This window comes from Cucumis sativus, chromosome 3 (genome assembly GCF_000004075.3).
Source record: "Cucumis sativus cultivar 9930 chromosome 3, Cucumber_9930_V3, whole genome shotgun sequence".
Taxonomy (NCBI): Eukaryota; Viridiplantae; Streptophyta; class Magnoliopsida; order Cucurbitales; family Cucurbitaceae; genus Cucumis; species Cucumis sativus.
Genome location: NC_026657.2, coordinates 7835235 through 7862130, shown reverse-complemented (window position 1 = coordinate 7862130; position 26896 = coordinate 7835235). Strand labels below are relative to the sequence as shown.

Sequence of the window (26896 nt, the reverse complement as noted above, 5' to 3'; positions counted from 1 at the left end):
ATACATGCAATATTCATACATAACCATGATAATGATCAACAAAATTAATTGGTCAGATTTCATGTGTATAAGTAACGTTTTAGTATTGTTAAAAGAAAATGTTTGATATTGTTGATAATTGGTGCACTACAAATGTGTGATGTCAATCTTACTGATTGTGGCCTTAAACTTTTGACTAAGACGGTAAAAGTTGCCAATCACAACTCACAATTGTTTTTATTATTGTAGATGTTTGTTTTTGTCGTAAAAAGATTGTCATTTTATGTACAAAAGTTTGTAGGTTATTGTTTATAAGTTCGTATCTATATACATACACATACTAGAAATTTAAACCTTATATCTCTTAACGATGAATATATTTTTCATTTTGTTTGCATTGTTATATATATAAACCAAACAATTTTTAAACAAAAAAAATACAATCTAGTATAATGTTCGTGGGCTATTTAAACATTTTAAAAATATAGAATAATATGATATAATATATAATTCGTAGAGTTATTTTTAAATATAGCAAAATAAATTAAAATCGATCTCGATGTATTTATTTATTTATTACATTATAAATATCTTCAAAAGTTTGGCCATTAATAACAAATTTCAATGTTTATACTTAAATAATTTTAGTTTTTTCCATTCATTATATTATACTTATATTTAAATTTCACGATGCTTTATCATCCAAAAAGCTCCGATGCTATATTTGTAGTTAACGGGCTTTAATCGGTAATTTGACCCACAAGCAAAAGGCCCAAATAGATTTACTTGCAAGCCCGTATCCGCTCAGGCCCAAGTCTAGCGTATAACTTTCAATTCCACTCTCCACTTTGTTTTTTAAAAAATGATTAAACAAGTGAACATTCTAAATAATTACGTCACGGTTGACAAGTATATTTGTTTTCTTTTATCTCTTTGTGATCATTTTTAAAATTTTGAGTTTACAAACACTATTTTTATCTCTAGATTTATTTACTTATTATTTTAAATAAAATGTTTGTGTATAGTAATTTCCAACTTTATATTGTTTTACTTTTGTTTATGGACGAGTTTGTTCATGAACTTTTTAGTTTGTTTGTATTCATCCTATCATAAACGTGCTAGCTAGGTGGGGATAAAACTTAGAGGATAAAAACGAGTGTTAGTTTAGACAAATTACGACAATATATTCAAATCACGAAAGGTTATGGCGAGAGGTCCAACAAGCTAAATGGCAATAAATATTTTTATTACGCTGTTAAAAAACAGAGCTTCATAATTTGATAAAGTTATGTCAATTGATCAACAAAAAAAAAAAGTTAATAGGCTATGATATATTTAATTACCATGTCAATAATTTAACACGAGTAATAAATAGTTATTCTTTTGATCTGGTTAATGTATTGTAATTAATTTACCAAATATATGAAATCACGTGTGTTTGACCTAACTCTTGCAGTAAATGAATTTTGCACGAGTAAAAGTATTATCACGTGAGTGTGAACATCTTTTAGTAGTTAAAAAACGATGTCCATATCTTTTATAAGATTCAAAATGTTTCCACTTTACTGTATAGTTAAAACGCACAAATATGTTTCTCTTTTAGCATATTCGAGAATGTACGATATACAAATACTTGTAGATTAGTTTTCGAAATATTTTTGGTGAAATGTGTGAGAATTACTATACATAGAAATGACACTTTAAGGAAACAATTAATGTATGGGAAATTTAATTTAATGTTGACAATAGATGGAAGAAAGGGAAGCATTCAAATCAAGAATTCAATCCACACCCAAACGAAAGTACAAAGTCAAATCAAATAGGTATACCTACGGGTGGCTCCCGCTGTAGTTCCTGTACAACAGCAGCCAGAGCTTGAAGGTTGACACCCATGTCACAGAGAGCAACGACGACAGACAGAGTGTGGCGATCGATTCATACATCAAGCACATTATAAATATAAAATGCAAGGTCTAGTGATTCCTGAGCCGTTCATGCAGCTTCTTGATCCATTTAGATAATCTAACAAAGAAAAAAAATTTACAATTTTCAAAATTTTCAAGTCGCTACCGTCAAATTGTGTCGAGAAAAAATAAACTACGTTAATAAAATTGTGATTGCCTATTTTGAAAATATACAATATTTAACAAAATATTTACGCCAAATTTTTAGTTTGTCAATATTTTTTTTTATTTTTGAAAAAAACATCACATACAAGTCTATTATTTTATTGTTATTATTATTATCGGTGAAATCTATTATTTTATTGGTTATAGAAAAAAATAATAATAATAGTGTTTGGTGATATTAAATATATATGGTGGACAGAAGGGCGTGCAGAGTGCCCATTGCTTCCAATGGGACCAACAAATCACAACATCTTTAATTTATTCACTTCTTTCTTTATTTGGTTCACTTCGATGCATTGAGAGACAGAGGATGTAGTGGATAATGGTTGATATTTAATTCAAAATGTACAATTCTTTTGGGAGTTCTTTTGTTTCATTTTGTTTTTTTTTTCAATTAAATTTAACATCGAGTTACTTTCTAACGTTTTAAAATATGGAAGAGAATACTAAATAGTTTTTTAAAGAATAATCGAAAAATAAAACTATTTGTACTGAAAATGAAACAAAATATTTACAGGTATAAGAGAAAAATTTTAAATTGTCGCTTTAAGTACGAGCCAATTTTTTCTAGTGATTTTATTGATATTATAATCTAAAATTTTGTTATATATATTTTTTGTCGTTTACAATAATCTGATATGATTGTGATTTGTTTTATTAACCACCCTATTATTAGTTCTATAAAGAAGATTGAAAACCAAAATTTAAATCCAAATTTTGATAGAGATATCTCAACTAAGTATTTTTTTTTTCTTTTAATTACAAAATTATATTTATTTAGTGTTTAGTCTATTCTTTTGGTGTTGGGAGAATCTCATTGAGTGAGCTGCTTCTCATATGCCCAATTGTGATTTGTATTCTATGAGGATTTAGATGGTCAACAATCCACATGCCTAAATATTTTTGGTTTTGATGAGTAAATATTACTAGCTAGATGTGTATACTATTTATTTATAAATGCAAGGAAATAATGGAAAAAAACCATCTAAACCAACCAAAACTCTTATATGTTTGCATTTGGAACAAAGATACTAACTGCTTTCGTTTAAAATTTGAGAAAATAAAAAATGTTTGACGAGCTTGAGTTCGAATGAGAAAAACATGAAAACCAACCCAATATTTGGCCCTAGAGGACGAGCATGGGTTGGGCCAACGACCCAACTCACACTTAATAGTAGGGGTGAAAAAACCCAAACCGAACCAATTTGGTTCGGGTTGGATTGGGCTTCAACAATAATATTTATTGATCCGAATCGAATTGAACTGAATCGGTTCGGTTCAAATGTAAAACAAGTTAAAATTAAGTTAATAGGTGATTGACTTCTCAATCTCGAGAGATGAAGATGAGTTGGAGAAGAGGTTGGTCCAAAGGTCCAAAGGTCCAATTATGTACTCGATTGAGGAAGGAGATTTTGAAAAATTAGAAATATTCAATTAGCTTTGTTTTAAGAAGAAAAACATAAAAATTAAGCCAATTCTTATCTTAGAGGACGAGGATGAGTTGAGGGATGGATTGATCCAAAGGTACAATGGTCTCCTACTAAAAACTTGATCGAGGAAGGAGATTTTGGGCCAGAGGCCCAACTCCCCTCATTTGTTTCAAAATAACAATCATAGGTTTTTTAAAGTATTTAAAAATTAATATACAAATAAATAAAAAAAATTATTCAAATAAACCAAAATAGGAACAAGAGAAAAAGGGAAGGGACAAACCAAGCCCATGCTAAGTTGCTAAAGGCTAAAGGTAAACAAGATTATGTACTATAAAAATTTATAAAAATTAAAACTTAGTCCTAAAGAAGCAAAACATAGTTGAATGTAATGAAATGTGTCATTAATTTAATTGAATTATTTTAGGAAGAGAAAGAAAAAAGATTATGACAAAATTGTTTTTATGAATTTTAATTTTGGAAGAGAAATGTTTAAACATTCACACACTTGTCCAAAATTCCCAAATCCAATGGAAATAAGAACCAAAAATTCCAAAAAAGTATTGTACACTAAAACAAGAAGGCCTTGAGAAAGAGATAGAGAAAATCACTTTGAGAGAGAGCGAGAGGGAGAGAGAAAAAGCTTAGGCCCTCAGAAATGTCAGAAGAGCAAATCAAAGTTTAGAGAAACACAATTGGAAGTGGAAGAACATATTTGATTTTTCTTGCTTTGGATTAGGATAATCCATATTCCAATTTTGTTTCCAGATGAATCCGAGCAAAATTGAAGAAGATCTCTTCCATCACCACCGTCTACACGACGATCTCGACCCACTTACCACCCAGATCATTGAATCTCAGCCGTCCATTCCCAATTCACACCATGCCGAACCACCGTTCTCTTTGCCGGAAATCGTGCTCTTCCGGTCGCCGTCTCCGTCGTCACCAAGTCACTCGTCTTCTGACGATTCACCGACTCACTCCACTCGGTTGAGTCAACTCGTTCAGAACCCTACATCGACTTCGCAAAATCTTCATGAACCGCCTCTCTATATCTCGCCGGAGCCTCACATATCTGCTCAGTTTTACACCTTTAATCCCGAGTCGCACTCGTTGATGATCCGTTGCATTCTTGAGAACCGCCTTGCGACGCCGAGTGAAATACGCGCCGCCACATCGCGGTCCGTTCTCAAGTCATGGAGAACCGTGTGGAAGGACCGGAACGAGGATACTGCGTATCTGACGGCGTGGAAGAGAATTCAGGATAAGCTCACGGCGACGGTCGACGAAAACGGTAACGAATTTCTCTGTTTCAAGAACAATACTCAGCAATTCGTTTCGCATATTAGTCAATGGCAGGACATTGTTACGAGTTTTCACGGAGATACGGATTTGAAACATTTAGGGTTGAAGGAAACTATAGAGAGAATTAAGCAGGTTTGGACTGTAGGCGCTAAATTTTATGGGATTCCTGAGAGTTACATTAGGGTTTGTGTTGCTGCTTGTCCTGTTTGTAATTCAGCGTCCTCGGCATCAGGGTCGAGGAGCAAACGACGGAGGTTTGAGTATACGGATACTCTTGAGGTGCCTGCTAAGGAAGTGCCCCACAAGCTTCAGCAATTGGCTGCTAAACATAAGGTGGTGCTTTGTATTAGGCAGAAGTATATTAGGTATAAGCCTTTCATGGCGGAGGTTAAGGATTATGCTTGTCATAGGGCAGGGGAACCTGCTACAAAGAAATCCAAGATTTTGAAAAGGGAGCCATATGCATCGAAGAGATGTGGGTGTGGATTTCGTATCCGAGCTATTGTACCAATTACAAATTACAATGAGAAGGATAAGACATTTGTGTATCAGGATGAAGGTGTGGCTGTGTTCAAGTTGTATGCTGTGCATTCAGGGCATGAACCTGGGCCACTGGATGGAAATGCAAGAATTATGCATCGTGTGATAGGACACAAAGGTGGCCTTTTAATGGATCATGAGACAGTGTATGGGGTGAATGATGAAATGGAAAATGAAGAATTTCGACTGATGGGGAAGGATGAAGGAGATTTGCAGCTTTCAATCTTGCAGCAGATGCATGAGGTAAGAAACGAGCTTGACTTGTTAGAAGGGAAACTTGCTAAGGTTCCACACGAGCTATTGGGTTCAGTGTCTCGCGATTTGTTTGATGTTTTAAGTAGACTTAGGAGTACAAGGGAGGAGAAATTGGACCCAATTGAGCTGCTTGCAGATAAGCCTCATTCAGATGATGTTTTAGATGGGGATAATGATTTGGCTCATTGGAGCAATCATCATCATGAACGTTTATATGGGGATGCCAAAGACAGCGAATTGATTGAGGACGATGTAGACAGTTTTGGTCACTCCCTTCGAGATGTTGTTCCTTGGGAGGACCATATGAGGGCAGACTGTAGAAATCAGAAAGAACTGACGAGGGAGCCTTGCAAACCCGAAAGATGGTTTAAATGCACTGACTTTAACGATAAAAGCCTTCTTGGCTGTGAGGACACAAAACTAATTAAGCCCATGAGACATGATGAGAGCATGGTGGCAGATGTAGGTCTCGTCGGCATACATGTTGATGGATTTTACCCAGAGAACCCTAAATGGTATGACTCTCCTTGTGATCTAGACTCTAATGCAGACTGTGGAGATACTGGATTCAAGCACGGGGAGATTGTATAAGCTCTCGAAGGGCCACGTGATCTTCTGTAGTATAGTCTCAAGCTTACAATTCTCTCACTTGCACATCCCCACTGCTGGAATCAGGATGGGGGGCTGTAAATTATGTATACAGGAGATTGAAGCCTCAAGTGAGCAATTTGGCATCCTTGTTCAATGTATTCTTTGTAAAGTTTGGCTAACTGACTACTCTATACAGACTCTACTCAACAGTATTCGTTATCGTGGTCTGGGCCTTCAATTTTTTTTGATACCACTGACCATTCCTATCCAATCTTGTTCCATTACTTATTCAGATACATGGAGATTTTTGTTTCCTTTCTCTTTCTCTTTTAGCTCTTTGATATATGGTTTGCGTCACATTGCTGTGTGCATTTGTGCACTCTGTACTCTCTATATTCCTATGACTCGTGACTCGAGACTCTCAATTTGCCTTCATGAAGGACTTGTTTTAGATGCAGGTTGTATAGACTGCTATCTGTACAAATCTCCACCCGCTCCCCTCCAGAAGAAAGAGTAAGAGGGAGCTCTGTGATGTTGACATTTTATTTAAAAATTGTTCTAGAACTATCAACACCTTTTGCTTATGTTCATGATGTAAAGAAGATTCTCACTCCTCTCCTTGAATATGTAAGTGTAACAATTATATGTTTGAATTCAGCTTTTGCACATAAAATGTTGGGATTTCTTTTCATGTTATGAGATGAGATGCTCTGAACTGTGTGTTTATGGCTACTGCTTTCAGCCATTTATCTCTCTTTTCCCGAGATTTTGCACGACTTGTTTGATAATCCATGTCCTTGTTTGAAGGGGGGACGTTACCTGGCTAAAATGTTATGGAAGAGTTTTTTATCCTAACTTTCTTTGTGCATTTGTTAGTGTCCTGTTTCTGAAGCTTGACATGGGATACCTTCTTTGCTGCTCCTCTTTTACTGTTATGGAGTGTCATTCGTTATTGGCTCTCTGTACAGTTACGATATGACTTGAAGACACGAATGTTGTTCTGTCATAAAAAAATTCAACTTCAGTGCATATCATTGCACTTTGCACATTATTATGGACGCTGAATATAGTCATCACAACTTTTGAAGTGTAAGCATAAAGTTTAATGCTTCGTTATGACTTTGGTGTATAGATTCTTTTGTGATTATGATGTTGGTTTGGTTTTGTTGGATTGATGCCTCTTCTGTATTTACTTTCTGTTTCTCTCTTGCCCTTTGTCTTTGTTGGATTCCTTGTTTTTGTGTAGTGTAAGCAATCTGTGCAGAAAGTGAGCTGGAGTTGTACTCGCCTGACGGCCAGCTTCGTCGGGTTTTGAAGGGTAACTGGCAGGAGAAGCTGATGAGACGTTTCTTTCTGGGAGTGGGGATCTTGGATTTGGTCAGTGAAGATAAACTTGGGCACTCCATCAACAAAGGTATGTTGTTGTGTTGTTAATGGTTTCATTTGTTTGTATAGCTGAAATGAAAGAGCAATCCAACCTTGAATATACAGCTTCAATTCTCCTGATGATGCTCCTTCAGGTTGTTCTAGATCTATAAACTACTTCTTGTTTATTTTTAGATTTCTGTGATATTTTACACCAAATGTTGACTGAGGATTGGATATGGATGAATGGTGGATAGGATATTTATTACTTTATTTAGATTCTCTACTACATATCTTGGTTTTATTAAGTTTGAATTCAAATTTTGTTTCATGTTTTTGGATGATTGCTTTTAAAACTTTGTGTTTATTTATGGTCACTCCCCCTTAGGCCCTAACCCAACCACCTGGAAGCTCTCAATTTAAGTTGGGCTTCAAGCCCAATAGAAACATGCAATTTTGCTTTTGGGCCCGAAGAAGCTCTACCAATACAAAACTCTTCATCTACGTCAATGAAATCATAAGAACTTGTGAAGTGAGAGAACCTGTGAAAAATGGGGCCAATTAGAATTCAAATAAAAATTGTTATGGATATAATATAGGTTAATTTTCATAAATATAACCAAAATATGTGTTGTTGAAATTTATTAAGTCTAAACAATATATTTAACTTTAATAATCAATTAAAATTAATAATATTAATCTATGAATTAGTTCAGCTATATTTACTCAGTCTAATAGTTAAATTTAAATTTGGTTAAAATTATTTTAGGTTGTGTTATATTTGCATTTGTTTAGTTCGATTTTTTTAAGAAAATAATGTAAAAAATAGGATAGGAGAGAAAGTATTGACAAAAATAGAAATGCGAAGTGGGGGAGTTGTCTCAATACTAAGTCGAAGTTGTGGACGGGGTACATGACTTCTGTGAGTTGTCATCTACTCGATACACAATTTTCATAAGGCTAGTCAAAGTATGGGTGACGTGAATTAATAGAAGACTCAAAGTATGAGTGACGTGAATTAATAGAAGACTTCCTTCGAAAATTGAAAACTACCCTATTTTTTACCGTAGTTTGAGACTATACCTTGTTTATTATTCTCTAGCAAGAAAAAGACAAATCAAAATTAGTAGTCCATTGTCCAACTTTGTTAACTTTCGGTGATACTTCAAAGGGTAGCTAGAAATAAAGCCAACCCTTTGAGTTATCATTTTTGCTCAACTACTTCTTCCAATTTTGGTATCGAATTTTCACATTTGGTTTGTTTTCATCTATGTATTTTAAATCTCCATTTTTCCCCTATGCTTTTAAGCCTCTTTAAATTAGTATTTAAACCTATCATTTTATACATCAATAGCATCAAATTTATTTGCAAATATTAAGCTATTTCTAGTACAATTATTTCAATCATACACTACGGAAAATTTTAGACTAAGTTATGTTCAAATTGATATTAATTATCATCTTTGTACATTAAATTTTCATCTAAAATCTATCTTAATCTTTGCCACTAGACTTTCATATTTTATATGGAAACCTTATAGTTGAAGCCCCATATATTAAGGGTTTGTGTTGAAGTAGAAAACAAATGACTTGAAAGCTTGTGTTAAATACAATTAGAGATATTCAATAGGAACTAGCAAGTGTTAAGGACAATATGACACTTTTTCAAATAATAAAAATCAAAACAAACTAAAAGGAGAGTTTCAAAAAACAAATAATACATCACTACAAATATCTTCATTGGATTACTTTCGAGTTAAATTGCAAAAACCATCTTTAAAGTACGTTGGTAGTTACAATCACACCCTCAAACTTTCAACAATAACAATTAAACTCCTAAATTTGTGTTAAAATTGAACTCTCAAATTCACGATGATTCATATAATTACGAAAGTGTAATGGTCAAACTTTAAATTGTGGATAAGTTTTAGTGCTCAGTTTTATAATTACGTAAGGGTGATGGTCTAATTTTAAATTGTGAATAAGTTTGAGTGTTCAATTTTAAAATTTTAAGAGTATAACAGCAATAATTCCTCGTAAGTTTAGGGATACTTTTGCAAGATATTTTTGCAAATTTTGTTAAAAATAATTTAACTAGTAAAGTCTAGAAACTTATTTTCTCATCTCTTCCGATATATATTTAAAATATTTGATGTCAAGTTGTCCTTTGTTATGAAACAACTTGTAACTTTTTTTAAAAAATAGTTTTACTCAAAAGATTGAAAATAATTGCAATGTAATGATAGTCTTAGTCCAAAATTTTGGTGATCTCGAGGGTAAATCTTTTACTAATCGGCTGAAGAAAGCTTCTAAGATATCACACAATTCAAGCAGCAATTTATGTACAATCTTACACTACACACCAAATATAATATACATTAAAAAAATTTCATTATACCAAATATTTTCTTTTTGTCCCCGGCTCTCTCTTTTCGGGTACCATTGCTGAAGTTGTAATTACACTACTTGTAAACTTTCAATCGTAAAAATTAAAACCTTAAAATTTGATTAGTAGTAAAATTAGAACCTCAAACTTAGAAATTATAACAATTATTTAGGCTAGATTGGATAATCAATCAGAGTTTGTAATGAATTGTGATGAAAAGTATTTATAAAGGAATACAATTAATAGCTTTGGATTGAACAGAGAGTCAAGCCAAAAAACAAAAGATGTTTCTCAAATTGAAACAAACAAATAGGTAAATGCAAATAGATGGATCATTATTAGATTAGCTAGATCTAAATTTTGCGTTTAAATTTTGCTATAAACGCAAAACTATTATCTAGTTTTGTAGCTGTCTTATGCATCAATGAAATTTTTTCAAAAATAAAAAAAATGACAAATTATTGAAGAAAACCATTAAAACACAATTTATTAAATATTTTGTCAAAAGTTCTTTATTTGACAAATTCGTATATTTTAATATTAATAATGGAACAATAATTGCATTGCCAAAGAGACCTATCCTATGATACCTATAATCCATCTCAAATTAATTAACAAGTAGGGGCTAACATTTTCTATATTTTCTAAAGTTACAAAATTATCGATAATAAGTTTTTATTTTATTTAAAAAAAAGAAACATTATTCGAGGTCCTCGTACCCCTCACTCCACGCAGATTTAAAAACACAAGCAGTTTGGCGGAATTTCATAATATTACTACAAAAAGAGACCTATGCTATTCCAAAATAATAATAATTATTATTGTTATTTCAATAATAAAACTATGTTTCAATCTTCCAAAACCTACATTTCCTTCTAATTTGCAAATCCCATCAAACTAAGAGAGAGAGAGAGAGAAATGTAAATGGAAAGAAAAGAAGAATTATATACCTTGTGATCCACAAACCTCAAAGTCAGCTCCACACATATATATGTGTGTGTGTATACATATTTGTCTTGTCTTCCAGTAAGCTTTGCTTAGGTTTTCCTGAAAGAACTCAAGCAAGCAAGGTTGAGATGAGCTCGAGGCGGAGTGGTGGAAGTTGCACAAAAGGCAAGGGTGGTGGCAGCAACGGTAGTGGTGGACCGTGTGGGGCGTGCAAGTTTCTGCGGAGGAAGTGTATGCCAGAGTGTATATTTGCACCCTACTTTGACTCCGAACAAGGTTCAACTCATTTTGCAGCTGTGCACAAGGTGTTTGGAGCAAGCAATGTGTCAAAGATGCTTCTACATATTCCTGAACATAAACGGCTTGATGCAGCTATAACTATATGTTACGAAGCACAAGCTCGAGTCAGAGAGCCAGTTTTGGGCTGTGTTTCTCATATCTTTGCCCTTCAACAACAGGTGAAAACAAACATTTGACTTCTGATTGTTGGTTGCCAAAAGGTTAAGCTTATGGAAATCCAAATGCTTCTTATGAAAACTGGCACAATTTTAAAAGACTAAACAATTATCAAATGGAGCCTTAATTGTGAACTTATTATCATATATCATCTACATATGAGAAACAGACTAGTACGGATTCGATGTTTAGTTTTCAATTTCAGTTTCACATAAATGCCAGAATTTGAGTGATATACATTTCTTTTTAGGCTGCAAGGTTGCAAATAGAGATCTCATATTTGCAAGCGTACCTAGCAACATCTGAGCTTCCAAGATCCGCACCCCATCTTCAGGCACAACCACCAGCTCTGGTCAAGAAGCCAACTCTATCCTCAATTATAAGCCTTCCATCAGATTGCCCTTCTTTTCCTGCTGAATCAGATCTTTCTCTACTTCTCGATCCTGTCGAGCAAGTTTCACAGGAAAAATTGCAGTCTCCATTGGAATCATACCAAATTGGAAGCAACAATTTCCCATCCATGGGCAGCATTGATCAACAAGTTGTCCAAAAACAACTGTCTTCGATGCAACGCATTGGTGCCTCTCTATTTCCAAACATCCCTAAACGAGCTTAATGGCTAATTGGACTGCTAATCTCATGGTTTCTCCTGCTGATCAATAAATTAAACGTCAACTTGAAAGTTTCAATAACGGGCTTGTTAAATTCTTATTGTGTGTACTTTTTCAGTTTGAAAATTATGCAACCACTACCCTTGAAAAAGAAATGAAAGCGGAAAATTTGTGTTCTTTTATACATCAATTCAATAAGAAACGAGAATTTTCGCAAGGGTGTGTATGTACCTTAGCGGTTCACTTCTTTTTCAGTGTATTCTCTCAACACAATTTCAACCTCTTCCACCACCCCTAATCGTTTAAGCCAAGCTGCTAATATTTTTGAAGCTTCCTTCCCGACCATAACGTTATCCTTCTCCAAATCTATTAGAAGTTCCAACGCTGAATTTAGCCTGTTCTCCTTTTCATATGCACTTAATGCCAAAGCTATGCATTTGTCACTAGGTTCAATGCCTGCCCTCCTCATGTTGTCAAAAGCAATTTGTGCCTCTCGGCTTTGACCGGCCATCAGATAGGCATTGATCAAAAGACCGCATAGCTTTTCATCAGGAGTAATAGCAGCCAATTGAATTGCATCGAATACTCTTTGGGCTCCTTCAGCATTGCCTACCATGGAGTATGCTCTTAACAAAGCCTTGTAGACTTCGCTTCCTGCATAAATATCTTTTGCATCCATTTCTTTCAGAATTTTTTCTCCTTCCTCGGGAAACCCAGCCCTGACATATGCCATAATCATTGCACCAAACGATCTTTTATCCAACGGTTGCTCAAGCAGTTTGAGCTCTTCAAAAGTTTGTTTGGCTAGATTAAGTTTGTCAGCCTTGCTATATATGTGGATCATTGTGGTTAATGTTATCTGATCACAAACAAAACCCCTTTCTCTCATGCTTAAGAGAACTTTTTCAGCATCCTCGAGTTGGTTTTGCTTCCCATAGTGATGAATAATCTTCGTGTAGTCTCGAGTATTGGCTTCAAATGTTATCTCTTCAAGAGCAGCTTCTGCCACCTAAGAGCAATGGCACATTACCTTAGCCATGAGATATCACCAATTCCTTAGATCCCGTTTGATAACCATTTAACTTGTGAAATGTACTATCGTTTTTTCACATTTTTACGTTTCTTAAGGAAGCATTTGAACTCTTAGCAATTTTTTTATATAAAAAAACCAGCTTTTAGAAATTACGTACAGTAATTGAAAAATTATATATAGTTTTCAAATTCAGTATCCAAATTGAGTAAATGCAACTATTTGATTGTTTGAACTTATAATATTTGGTTGCTCAACTGATAAGTTTCCGTTAAGTTGAACCCATGTCTTTCTTTTATCCACGAGTGTTTTGGCCAACAGACACAAAATCGGAAGTTTAGTGTTTCATGAACATAGAATTCGAATTGATTTCAGTAGATGAATTAATTTATAAAATTTATAAACAAACAAACTTAATGTTGATGGACTAAGCTTGTTCTTGAAACTATAGGAGATTTAACATACCTGGATATAGAGAGGATGATTCAAAATCCTCAAATGCTTAAGAACCAAAAGCCAGTCAGCTCTTTCAGGCTTCATAATCCTCACCCAAGCCGCCAACATATCTGATAACTCACCCTTTTGAGGTGAGAAACATATAATTTGCTTCATCACAGCCTTACATCTTTTAGTCATCTTGGGAGGAAGCTGAGATATAGCCTGCTTCTGCGTTTCAGTAATATCATACCCAACCTCGACCCACCGAAACCTCGGTTTCTCTCTTTCACTTTCTAATTTGTGAATTTCATCAACAATGGCCGTAGCAGTAGCCATTTGAGAGCATCTTCGGCGAGAGCTCAAGACTATTGAATCCCTCCAGTAACGAGAATACGAAGTATTTGAAGTTCCATTAACAAGAGGAAGATGAAGTTGATAGAGAATGTTACTGGTGGAGATTTGCATCGTACTCAACGAGAAAAAATTCAAAAAAAAAAAAGGAAAGTGTGTTGTTCCAATTCCACGATTCGATTAAGCGGTGGAGAGAATTGGGAAATGAAAATGCGAACTCTGAAGAAAATCTGCTTCTGCCCAAATAATGCCGCAAAGAAGCACCGTTTGCTGTCGGTATTATACGAAAACTCACCGACGAACGTGCTCCGTCGAACTCCGTTTGGAACTCGCCGTCGAACGCCGCTTCACTCTCTCTGTTTCCCTCTTTCGTGACTGTCCGCTGCTCTACATCTTCCACCCTCTCTCTTTTCTCTAATCAAAAGACCCAAGGAGAAGAAGATGAGATAATTACAAATTTACCATAAAGATAAATTACGACTCTACCCATTTCACTAACTCTTAAATTGTTGTCATTTTTCTACACAAAGTTGTGTTGAAGCAAAAAGGATAAAGAAGAAAGCTGACATGGGAGACATTAATCCCTAATGGAAAACAATTATCCTATAATATTTTAAACGATAGAAATATTAAATTTGAAAGTCGATAACCCTATAACAGCACTTCGGTAGTTCTCTAATTATCGTCCTAATATACAAAAAAAGAAAAAAATTGATGCCATAAACTATTTTTTCTAAATGTTTTTGTTATTTGACAATTTCTCTTTTTTGGGTAAACAAGTATTTTGATGCGACATTCCAGCATGAAAGTTTAGCTACCAACATTTGTTTTTTATGTGTATTTTAAACCGTTTTCACAAAAATGAATTTCTTAAAAAATATTTTTTTTCTTAATCAATTTAAACTAGTCCATATAAACACATAGGAATGATTGAGACTACTGATGAGTTATAATAGTTTATATTTGTGGTATAAATTGTTTATAGTTTATATAATGTGTAGCTAACGTGAAACTTTTAAATAATATTTACTATTGTTATAAATGATTGGTATTAGATTTATGTTGTTATGTTTGAAAACAATTTCTACCATAAAAATAAAAAAAATGATTGATGAGTTAAGCTCAACGAAAAAAATAGTTATTTTTAATTCATCGATAAGAAATATGAAAGTTTGTTTTTAGAAAAAAAATTAGTTGACTTCAAACTATATTTTTTCGAGAGAAGTAAAATATTTTAATTAAATAATACTCTTATACATTTAACTACATAAGCTTCAAAATATTAATACCAAATAGAGAAATTATTGTAATAGAATATTTAATAAAATATTTATTTTTCATAAAAGAAAATCAACTGTAATAAATGTTGTATTTAGTGTAAATAGTTTGATGTAATAACCAATAGATAATAATAGATACTTTAAAGGGTTAAATTAGTAAAAACATAAAATTAAGGAGGGGCATTTGTGTCATTTCTGCAAATTACTTTGTATTTATGCGTAATATTGATGAGTGATAATCCAAGCAACGTTAACGATTAACGAGGCCGTATTTCCTTCCCCGAGTAATACTACTCTTACCCGCCGATCAGAACAGTTAAAAACACGCCATTACAATATTTATTCCCAAAAACCCCCAAGCAAACAAGCGTTACTTCAAAGTTCACAAGAACTCTCCTATGAATTCAAAGGGTGTATTGGTAATTTTGCACCTAAAAAATTAAACTAAATCTGAATCATAGAAAAGTAAAGACGGCCCAAACACGATCTAAATCTCAACCCCTCCCTTCTCTTCCCATTTCCTCGATCTTTCTATATCTCTCTCCGGAAGCCGGCGACGTCTCCGGCGGCGTTTGCGATCTAATTCGACGGACTCGAATTCCGCCATTGCCGGAGCAGGTAACATTCCGGTGACAAGAGTTGAAGCTAAAACCCTAGCAATTGTTCATTTCTTGGTAGATCCTGACTAGCTTGTTCGGATCTTACAAACTAGGTGGGAATGGCTTCTTCGGAAGCCGCTTCCCGTCTGAGCCAGGTTGTATCCCCAGCTCTTGAGAAGATCATTAAGAATGCGTCATGGCGGAAGCACTCTAAGCTCGCACATGAATGTAAATCTGTTATTGAACGTCTTACCTCATCTCCGAAGCCTTCTTCTCCATCTTCTCCGTCGTCTCCTACTGATTCCGAGGCTGAAGGGGCCGTTCCTGGTCCACTCAACGATGGCGGTCCAGATGAATATTCGCTCGCGGAGTCTGAGGCTATTCTTAGCCCTCTCATCAATGCTTCATCATCGGGAGTTCTCAAGATAGCGGATCCAGCAGTTGATTGTATTCAGAAGTTGATCGCGCATGGTTATTTGCGTGGCGAGGCTGATCCTAGCGGGGGCGTTGAGGGGAAACTGCTGTCGAAATTGATCGAATCTGTATGCAAATGTCACGATTTAGGTGATGATGCTCTCGAGCTTTTGGTGCTCAAGACTCTTTTATCGGCTGTCACCTCGATCTCGTTACGAATTCATGGGGATTGTTTGCTACAGATTGTTAAGACTTGTTACGACATCTACTTGGATAGTAAGAATGTGGTTAATCAAACTACAGCTAAAGCATCGCTGATTCAAATGCTAGTGATCGTGTTTCGGAGAATGGAGGCAGATTCATCTACAGTTCCTGTTCAGCCAATTGTTGTTGCGGAATTGATGGAACCAATTGAGAAAGCGGACGCAGATGGGTCGATGACGCAGTTTGTCCAAGGGTTTATCACAAAAATTATGCAGGATATTGACGGGGTTTTGAACCCGACCACGCCCGGTAAGGTTTCAATAGGTGCGCATGATGGTGCATTTGAGACGACTACTGTGGAAACAACAAATCCTGCTGATTTGCTGGATTCAACTGACAAGGATATGTTGGACGCAAAGTATTGGGAGATTAGTATGTACAAAACGGCACTGGAGGGAAGGAAAGGTGAGTTGGCAGATGGAGAGGTTGAAAGAGATGATGATTTGGAAGTTCAGATTGGTAATAAGCTGCGGAGGGATGCATTCTTGGTGTTTAGAGCACTTTGCAAGTTATCCATGAAGACTCCACCGAAGGAGGCAATGGCGGATCCACAGTTGATGAAGGGGAAGATTGTCGCATTGGAATTGTTGAAAATTTTACTGGAAAATGCTGGTGCTGTTTTTAGAACGAGTGAGAGGTATTTTATATTCGTTTGGCATTGCAGCATTCTTATAACTGGAATCTGCATTGATATATCAGTTTCTCGACTATACAATTGCATGTTTCATTTTTTGAAGTTGCCCCGGTCAATAAATCATGATTTTATGTGATTGGTCATATATGCGATTTTCACCACTGATTATCGGATATATCCTTTAGAGAAGGATTTGTTGAACAATGTAGCGGATAGATGTTTAGCAGTTTGACCTTTGAATAATTTAAATTTTTTATTAAAGAGAAACAAAGTGAAAAGGCTTCATCAAAATCTATAAACTCCTTTCTTTTCTCCAATTAGTTCAAGTCTCTTCCTGCGATGACGATTCTTGTATTTGATTCTCAAGCCTTCTGGTACCTTTTTCACTAAATCTCTTTTTACTTGTTTGTCTAACCATCTTTTACCCCTTATATCTTTACTAGGCTCTGACATAGGAATATCAAGTTTCTGTGCTTGGTGGTTCCCTTGCTGAGGTTAGTTTTTTCGTTTGTGGGGGGGGGGGTGGGGGGGTGGGGGAGAGAACGTCTTCTGGTTGGTAATGATCATGAGGACGACTATAGTTACAAAATAATGAATTTCTTATGATTAGGACATACCAAAATGTCATGTTTCAGTAAAGTCAACTTAACGGAGGGTTGAACTGCGTAATTCAACTTTCTATGTTCATAGCTTCTAATTTTTATATTTGAGTATTTAGAAGTCCTTGGGTTCCTAACAACCTATACATTGTCTCTAACTGCTGAGACAACAAAGACCCAAGATGGTTGGAACCAGGGAAAAAGAGTCCATAATTTCAAGTAACTGTGTCAAACTACCTTTTGGTTTTCCTCTGCTTTCAAAGTAGTTATGGGGTTTAATGCCATGTTGTCTCATACTTTGTTATCTATTTGCATGTATTGGCTCTATTATGGATAAAGGACAGACATTTTGTGGGGCAATAGTGATTCTCTCCCCGCTTCTTATCTAGGCCTTCTCTTTGGAAATGATCTTAGAGTATCTATTGTAGATAAAATTAGACGGAGGCTGGCTTCTTGGAAAAGAAGTTATCTCCCTAAAGCTTACCCTTTCAGATATATGTTCAGTGGAATCTTGTTTGGTTTGTAAGAGCATTGAGAACCTTACGGGGGTTTTCTTATGGGAAGGAGTTGAGGGAAAAGAGTGTCATCATGTGAGCTGAAGATGATTGGGAAGCTGGTGAACTTGGTAGGGTTAGAGCTTGGGATTTATAAAAAAGCATGGTTGGCGAAATAGCTTTGGCATTTTTCCCTTGAGCCAAATTCCCTTTGGTGGAGCATTATTGCGTTATCCCCTTGGCTGGCTATTCAGTAGGTTGATTCGAAAAGAATTGTGGAAGGGTATTTCCCTTTTGCTCGCTTTCTTTGTTTTTTATGTTGTGGAGGAGGGAAAGGAAAGGTAATTTTGGGAGGACCAAGGGGTGGGAGACAGATCTTGCCGCACAGTGTTTTCTCATTGTTATCATTTGACCTTTTGGAAAATTTATTTTGTGGCGATTTCTTAGTTTGGTTTGGGAGCCTTTTTTTCTGTTCATTTGGTTTCCATCGTATAGGAAAATAGTGTATGTCGTTGATAGAGGAGTTGATTTTAGGATTTGGAGCTTTAACTGTTTTGGAGGCTTCTCTTTAGTTGTATTTCCTTTTTTTGACGCTCATTGGACTCTTCTCTGGGATGCTGTTTTCTCTTGAGGGGTTTTTTCCTTTTTTTTTTCCTGTGATAAAAGACCAACTTTCATTGAGACATTCTAAACATTAAGTTCTTTGTCTGCTAGGTTATGCACAGTTTGGTTAAAACCAATATAAAGTTTGCAACAATGCAATTTAACTTTTTTAGCACATTTTGATTTTTGGTTAGCTTGTACCAGTTATTGGATTGATGACTATAATTCCTTGAAAATGGATCAGTAAGAGGCATGGGCAACGAGTATAATGCAGGGTTTTTGTGTGAAAAAAATTCAATTATACTTGCATACCTCTTGATGAAATCTAGTTGGAATTGTGGTAGATTTGTCCACTCTGATATTAGTCTTCCTTGCTTTGTGTCCTTGTCGTTGCATTTTGATGAAATTGCTGAAAAACGCTTCATATTTTACCATGTTGTACTTCTGCTGGCAAATTACTAGTACTAAAAAAATGTGTATGCGACAGGTTTCTGGGTGCCATTAAGCAGTATCTGTGTCTTTCATTGTTGAAGAACAGTGCTTCAACTCTTATGATTATATTTCAGCTATCGTGCTCCATTTTCATCAGTCTGGTTTCACGATTTAGAGCTGGATTAAAAGCAGAGATTGGAGTCTTTTTCCCCATGATTGTTTTGAGAGTGTTAGAAAATGTTGCTCAACCGAACTTCCAACAGAAGATGATAGTGCTTCGATTTGTAGAAAAGCTGTGCATTGATTCCCAAATATTGGTGGATATTTTTATTAATTATGACTGTGATGTCAATTCATCCAACATATTTGAAAGGTAGGTCTGCAACTTTTCAAACATGATGATTGGTATTCTAGCAATAGGAATTCTCACCTGATGCCTGATCCTTTCAGAATGGTCAATGGACTTCTTAAAACTGCTCAAGGTGTTCCTCCTGGTGCAGCAACTACACTATTGCCACCTCAGGAGTTGACCATGAAACATGAAGCTATGAAGTGCTTAGTTGCTATCTTGAAATCAATGGGGGACTGGTTGAATAAGCAGCTAAGGATTCCAGATCCTCACTCCACCAAGAAAATTGAAGTGACTGAAGCCAGCTCCGAATCTGTTAGTGTTCCAATGTCAAATGGCACTACTGATGAGCATGGTGAAGGTTCAGATTCCCATTCTGAAGTTTCCACTGAGACTTCTGATGTTTTGACAATAGAGCAACGCCGTGCCTACAAGCTTGAACTCCAGGTACGCTGTCGTTCTATCTTTTGTTGCAACATCTCCATCTTTTTCTGCATTGTCAATTAACTGTCATGGAACTACTTGATGATTTGTGGCAGGAAGGTATATCACTTTTCAACCGCAAACCTAAGAAAGGAATTGAATTTCTTATCAATGCTAATAAGGTGGGAAGTTCACCTGAGGAGATAGCTGCATTTCTTAAAGATGCGTCTGGTTTGGACAAGAGTCTGATTGGTGATTATTTAGGGGAGAGGGAAGACTTGTCACTTAAAGTAATGCATGCATATGTGGATTCCTTTGATTTTCAAGGATTGGAGTTTGATGAGGCTATTAGAGCACTTCTTAAAGGCTTTAGGTTGCCCGGTGAGGCACAAAAGATCGATCGTATTATGGAAAAGTTTGCCGAGCGTTATTGCAAGTGTAATCCAAAAGCTTTCATAAGTGCTGATACAGCCTATGTTCTTGCATACTCTGTCATATTGCTTAATACTGATGCTCATAACCCGATGGTGAAAAACAAGGTCTGATCACCATCTCTAATAATCTCGTTGATGTTGAAGTGAGAATGCTGATATAATTTCCTTTTCTTTTTTTCCCTTTGCTGATTAATATGCAGATGTCTGCTGAAGATTTCATTAGAAATAATCGTGGCATAGATGATGGTAAAGATTTGCCTGAGGAGTATCTGAAATCATTATATGAAAGGATATCAAGAAATGAGATTAAAATGAAGGATGATGAGTTGGCTCCTCAACAGAGACAGTCTACCAACTCCAACAAACTCTTAGGCTTTGACAGTATTCTTAACATTGTGATACGTAAGCGAGGGGAGGACCAGAACATGGAAACCAGCGACGATCTTATCAGGCATATGCAAGAGCAATTTAAAGAGAAGGCTCGCAAAACTGAGTAAGATTGGATAGGTTTCTATGAAAAGCCTTACTGCTTTACTTTTTCTCCATGATTTTTTATTTTATATTATCTACATAGATAACTGAATTTAGGGTGTTGTTTGATCTTTCAATATTTGCATTTCCTTAATACCTAGAAGCTAATGTTTCCTTTAAAAATTATAGGTTTCATCAAGTTCCTTTGAAATGCCTCTTTGTTGGTTCATAAATAGAATTTTCTTGTCGTTTTGTAGGTCAGTTTATTATGCAGCGACAGATGTTGTCATTCTTAGATTCATGATTGAGGTATGCTGGGCTCCCATGCTGGCTGCCTTCAGTGTTCCACTTGACCGAAGTGACGATGAAGTAATTATAGCTTTATGTCTTGAAGGCTTTCAATACGCTATCCACGTTACTGCAGTAATGTCCATGAAGACTCACAGGGATGCTTTTGTGACTTCACTTGCAAAATTTACCTCCCTCCACTCTCCTGCTGATATCAAACAAAAAAATATTGATGCAATTAAGGTTGGTTTTTGTATGTTCTGTCTTCTGATTTTATCTTGAAATAAGGGTATGGGTGCCTGCTCCTTGTATTAATTATGCTCATGGCGCATCCCCACTATGAAGAAAATTTTCTCACTCCAAACCAGCTTAAGGACCTTGGATTGATTCTTCAACTATCCCAAGCCCTCACCATATGCTAGGCCTTTGGATATTTTTAGAGTTTACATTTAAATCACATAAATTGGAGTAATAGGTCAGTGTATACAATGAGGTGATGTTAGTTGTAGTCAATACAAATTCCAGCTTGTAGTTGCCTTGGTGACCTGTTGCCGGACATCAATGGATTAGTAATCAACAAGTGATATAAACTCTAAAAGATGCTATTGGTGTAGGATCCCACCACAGCTCAACTGAAATTATAAAGCCATAAGGGAACCCCCCTGCCTGTATTGGGGCAAACTTAAAAGGAAACTAAAACGTATTAGGGGAAACTTTATGCATACCAAATTCAAACTTAATATGGGTGGTGAAACGTACTCAAAGTTAGTCCAAGTTTCAGCAGTCTCAGTAACAAGCCCCGCTACTCTCTGTGGATATTCTACTAACTTAAACCTGCCTTCATCATTTGGTGATAAATAATAACTAAAGTGTCACCTTGGATTTTGGGACCTTTAACTTGTTTATTTTTCCTAGACAAAGTATTCCAGAATGGAATGCCTTTTGCAAATATTTCTGAAAGAACTGTTTTTAACATCTTGTACTTTTGTGGAATATGAATCTGATTGTCAATACTTTATCTGAAATTTCAACAGGCAATAGTTAAGATTGCAGACGAGGAGGGAAATTTTTTACAAGAAGCATGGGAACACATTTTGACATGTGTTTCTCGGTTTGAGCATTTGCATCTCCTAGGCGAGGGTGCTCCTCCAGATGCCACTTTCTTTGCTTTTCCTCAAAATGAGTCTGACAAATCAAAGCAATCCAAGGCTACTATGCTTCCAGTATTGAAAAAGAAAGGAGTTGGGAGGATTCAATTTGCAGCTGCTGCTGTGATGAGGGGATCATACGATAGTGCTGGTATAACTGGCAATGCTTCAGGCGTCACATCAGAACAGATGAACAACTTAGTTTCTAATCTTAATATGTTAGAACAAGTTGGAAGTTCTGAAATGAACCGCATCTTCACTAGAAGTCAAAAGTTAAACAGTGAAGCTATTGTGGACTTTGTTAAGGCACTTTGCAAGGTTTCCGTGGAGGAGTTGCGTTCCACATCTGATCCTCGTGTCTTCAGCCTTACAAAGATTGTTGAGATTGCGTATGAACCTTTGTCCTTTTCATATTCTGGAAACTCAGTTTTTCATTCCTGCTTAATATTGGCACAAATTTGTTTATTTACGGAATTCATGATGCAGTTTGCTCTACATTTCAGGCACTATAACATGAATCGCATCCGACTTGTATGGTCAAGGATCTGGCATGTGCTTTCTGATTTCTTTGTGACTATTGGATGCTCTGAAAACCTTTCCATTGCAATATTTGCAATGGATTCCTTACGTCAATTATCCATGAAATTCTTAGACCGAGAAGAGCTGGCGAATTACAACTTTCAGAATGAATTTATGAAGCCTTTTGTCATTGTTATGCGTAAGAGTAGTGCTGTTGAGATTCGAGAATTGATTATTAGATGTGTTTCTCAGATGGTGTTGTCCCGAGTTAATAATGTTAAATCCGGATGGAAGAGCATGTTCATGGTATGAAAGGCCTTCGTGAATTTCATCCTACATTTTTATTCTATTCGTTTATGAGTTCAACTTTGCTTATCATCTTTGGTTGCTTTTTGATGTGGTGAGGTTGTCTTTATTTTCAGGTTTTCACTACAGCTGCTTATGATGACCACAAGAATATTGTTCTTTTGGCCTTTGAAATAATCGAGAAAATTATTAGAGACTATTTCCCATACATTACAGAGACCGAAACAACCACCTTTACAGATTGTGTAAACTGCCTAATCGCATTTACCAATAATAGGTTCAATAAGGACATTAGCCTCAATGCCATTGCCTTTCTACGGTTCTGTGCAACCAAACTTGCTGAAGGAGATCTTGGATCCTCATCAAGGAATAAGGACAAGGAGCTCTCCGGAAAAAGTTCTCCTCTTTCACCACAGAAAGCAAAAGATGGCAAACATGATGCAGAGATGAATGACAAAGACAACCATCTCTATTTCTGGTTCCCTTTGTTAGCCGGTAATGACTTTGCTGAATTTCCCTCTGATTTTCCTCCATACAACATCTAATTAATTGTTTTTTCCGGGAAATTTAACTCGGTTTTATTTTGTATTTTGCAGGCTTGTCAGAACTGAGCTTTGATCCCAGGCCTGAGATCCGAAAAAGTGCTTTACAAGTGTTGTTTGATACCTTACGCAAGCATGGTCACCTTTTCTCATTACCTTTGTGGGAACGGGTCTTTGAGTCTGTCTTGTTTCCAATATTTGATTATGTCCGACATGCTATTGATCCATCAAGTGCAAGTTCATCAGAGCAGGGAGTTGATAGTGAGAATGGTGAACTTGATCAAGATGCCTGGTTATATGAGACATGTACCTTGGCTTTACAACTAGTCGTTGATCTTTTTGTCAAATTTTATAGCACCGTCAATCCCCTTTTGAAGAAAGTGTTGACACTTCTGGTTAGTTTCATTAAGCGTCCTCACCAAAGCCTAGCTGGCATTGGAATTGCTGCATTTGTTCGCTTGATGAGCAATGCCGGAGATTTATTTTCTGAGGAGAAGTGGCAAGAAGTGGTATTCTCATTAAAAGAAGCAACAACTGCGACACTTCCCGATTTCATTTTCCTATTGAACACCAATTCTACAATAAGGAGCCACAGGGTTGAGTCAAACGAGGAGAATAATGCAGAGACCAACGGTTCTGAGTTACCTGAAGATGATTCGGAAAGCCTGACAGTGCAACATGTATACACGTCAATATCCGATGCCAAATGTCGAGCTGCTGTTCAACTTTTATTGATACAGGTAGGTTTTGTACGCTTAAGTGCCTCTTTCTGCTCATGTTACAACATATGTGATTCTTCTTGTTTGTTAATATACCTTGCAAATGTGCAACTTTTTTGCTGTTTTGGATTTCTATTCATAAAATCTGAGAGTGCTCTTGTATAATTTGGCAGGCAGTTATGGAGATCTACAACATGTATAGGTCTCACCTTTCGACTAAAAACGTGTTGGTCCTATTCGATGCTTTACACAGTGTAGCATCTCATGCTCATGTCATTAACACCAGTGGGCCAATACGTACAAAGCTACAAGAGTTTGCCTCTATAACACAAATGCAAGACCCTCCGCTGCTACGGCTCGAAAACGAGTCTTACCAAATTTGCCTCTCTTTTGTACAGAATCTCATTGTGGATAGACCTCACAGTTATGAGGAGGCAGAGGTCGAATTGTACCTTATTAAACTCTGCCACGAGGTGTTGCAGTTCTATGTTGAAACAGCACAGTACGGGTGTGTGGTTGAAGCATCGGTTAGTAGCGGCACACAACCCCATTGGGCAATTCCTTTAGGTTCTGGCAAGCGAAGGGAATTAGCTGCTCGGGCACCTCTCATCGTTGCTATTCTTCAGGCCATTTGTAACCTAAGCGAAGCTTCGTTCGAGAAGAATTTGACCGGCCTTTTCCCTTTATTGTCTAGCTTGATAAGTTGTGAACATGGATCAAATGAGGTCCAACTAGCTCTCAGTGAAATGCTCAATACTTCGGTCGGTCCCATTTTGCTTCGATCTTGTTGATCGACTCGGTAAGTCTAAGACCTCACCTTTTGAGATGTATGATAAAGTTTTTATGAAGCCTTATAGTCGTTTTTTTCTTCTTTATTACAATCGATTTTTCGTTACATTTTTATATTTTTCTGCTTCAGTCATCATAGCATAAGTTTAGGCTTTGTAGCATAAAGAGGTAGTGATGGTTTTGAATTTTTTTGCTAGTAATTCTAAACCTTATTGAATCTTAATTTATTCTGGAGAGTCACCCCTCCTTTCAGAATTAATAGCGTTAGAGTTTCTTATGTATTCACATATATATATATATATATTGTTCTTCAAGAAAATAGTTTTATTTTTTAGCTGTATAATTGCAATTTCAGGATATTTCTCAAAGTTATATTGTTTTGTTTATCTACTTTTTAAGTTCTGCATACGACGGAAGGAGATGACTCAACGTCAATCTAGCTCAACTCAATGATAATTAACACGTTTGAGATGTTGAGAAAAAATGTGTTTTCTTTAATATGGAAAAAATTTGTGTGCCAGCCGGAAAGAGTTCTCCTCTTGTATTAGAAGATGAAACTAGAAATTTAGACTCACATTTTTTGATCTTATGTGTAATAGGTTTGTAAGCTTCAAAATTATCTAATAAAATTTTCTAACTTTCTAAAAAAAAGTTTACCGACTTTTAATTTTATGACTCTAATTACAAAACATTATTTCATGGGCGTCTTAGGGTTGGAGATTCCTCATTGAAACTTCAAAATTTTCAATTGTTTTTTTCTCCTCTAGATTTGGTTTTGGATGGTGTGGGTTGATATTGTCAAATATAATAAATAATTTTAACATGTTTTATTAATCATTTTGTCATGCTTTTAGACTAAAATGTTTATAATTATAGCAAAGTTAAGAAGTTTATTAGTGTCGTTATCGAAATTTTACTATACTTTGTAAATATTTTATCATTAAAATAATTCATACTTTATAAATTACAAAATAATGCCTATTAAACCTCTTTTCCAATTTTTTTTTGGGTTAAAAAATATAAAAATATAAAAAATTACTTTTCTTTTATGGCATAGTTCAACGAACTAAATATTAATACTTTTTCTCGTTGTAAAGTAGCTAAATGGTAACATGGATGGATTTATTGTAATTCAAATATAGCAAAATGAATCAAAAGTTTACAAAATATATAGTAAATTATTACAGCCTACCAACAAGAGATTAAAGTAGACTATTATTTGTGTATCATATTATGATAGACTATAATTTTTTTAAAGAACAAGATAGATAAAAATATTACCGTATGTCAACGATAGATCAAAATAGATAATTAAGAGAAATAGATAGTAGTCTATCATAAATAGATTGAAATATTTGGTTATATTAAATAATATTTTCTTATTAACTATGTGTTTTTTAGATGTGTAAATTTATTTACGATATTTTTCAATAAATTCTAAAAATGCCCATCTTCAATAGTCTTTTTGTCAATTTTTTAAAAGGAAAAAGAAAGCAATTGATCTTTACAGTCTAATTTTTAGAAGAAAAAAAATATTTTAAATAGAAAAATCGTCGAAAATACTTACAACTTTAACAATATTTTACTAGTGTTAGACTACAATAACCCATAATATTTAAAGTGACAAATGTTTAAATAAGTGTATCGTGATCTATATTTAAAAGTTATATTTTAAAGTAAGAATGCATTATCTTTTTTTAGCCTAAAATATAATATTAAATAAATATTAACTCCAACGGTTAAATTTTGAAATTTATTAAAATTATAGACTTAAT

General features: G+C 35.3%; 4 protein-coding genes across 9 annotated transcripts; 3 read left to right on the top strand and 1 right to left on the bottom strand.

The window, feature by feature from the left end:
• The first annotated feature begins 4062 nt into the window (after positions 1 to 4062).
• Positions 4063 to 7862, top strand: LOC101217172. Its single transcript, XM_004134299.3, has one exon. The coding sequence runs from the start codon at positions 4307 to 4309 to the stop codon at positions 6227 to 6229; it is 1923 nt and encodes a 640-aa protein (XP_004134347.1). The 5' UTR covers positions 4063 to 4306; the 3' UTR covers positions 6230 to 7862.
• A 2914-nt stretch (positions 7863 to 10776) lies between these two features.
• LOC101216702 (pentatricopeptide repeat-containing protein At1g01970) lies at positions 10777 to 14230 on the bottom strand. Of its 6 annotated transcripts, none has more exons than XR_004215318.1 (4): positions 13491 to 14230; positions 12227 to 13004; positions 11677 to 12036; positions 10777 to 11465 (listed from the first exon to the last, which is right to left on the bottom strand). XR_004215318.1 is itself a non-coding variant. In XM_004134297.3 (3 exons), the coding sequence occupies exons 1-2, from the start codon at positions 13926 to 13928 to the stop codon at positions 12228 to 12230; spliced, it is 1215 nt and encodes a 404-aa protein (XP_004134345.1). In that variant the 5' UTR covers positions 13929 to 14230; the 3' UTR covers positions 11482 to 12036; position 12227. The 6 variants fall into 6 exon arrangements, 2 of the variants coding, with proteins under 2 accessions (XP_004134345.1, XP_011650789.1); XR_004215319.1 differs by having other exon boundaries at positions 10777 to 11374; XR_004215320.1 differs by having other exon boundaries at positions 10777 to 11222.
• On the top strand, positions 11024 to 12212 carry LOC101216934 (LOB domain-containing protein 18). Its single transcript, XM_004134298.3, has 2 exons — positions 11024 to 11386; positions 11635 to 12212. The coding sequence occupies exons 1-2, from the start codon at positions 11057 to 11059 to the stop codon at positions 11998 to 12000; spliced, it is 696 nt and encodes a 231-aa protein (XP_004134346.1). The 5' UTR covers positions 11024 to 11056; the 3' UTR covers positions 12001 to 12212.
• A 1340-nt stretch (positions 14231 to 15570) lies between the features above and the next one.
• LOC101212682 (brefeldin A-inhibited guanine nucleotide-exchange protein 2) lies at positions 15571 to 25414 on the top strand. Its single transcript, XM_031882744.1, has 12 exons — positions 15571 to 15712; positions 15807 to 17008; positions 19189 to 19506; positions 19584 to 19929; positions 20022 to 20444; positions 20540 to 20832; positions 21068 to 21341; positions 22133 to 22635; positions 22750 to 23071; positions 23188 to 23566; positions 23668 to 24353; positions 24506 to 25414. The coding sequence occupies exons 2-12, from the start codon at positions 15813 to 15815 to the stop codon at positions 25121 to 25123; spliced, it is 5358 nt and encodes a 1785-aa protein (XP_031738604.1). The 5' UTR covers positions 15571 to 15712; positions 15807 to 15812; the 3' UTR covers positions 25124 to 25414.
• Positions 25415 to 26896: the final 1482 nt, after the last annotated feature.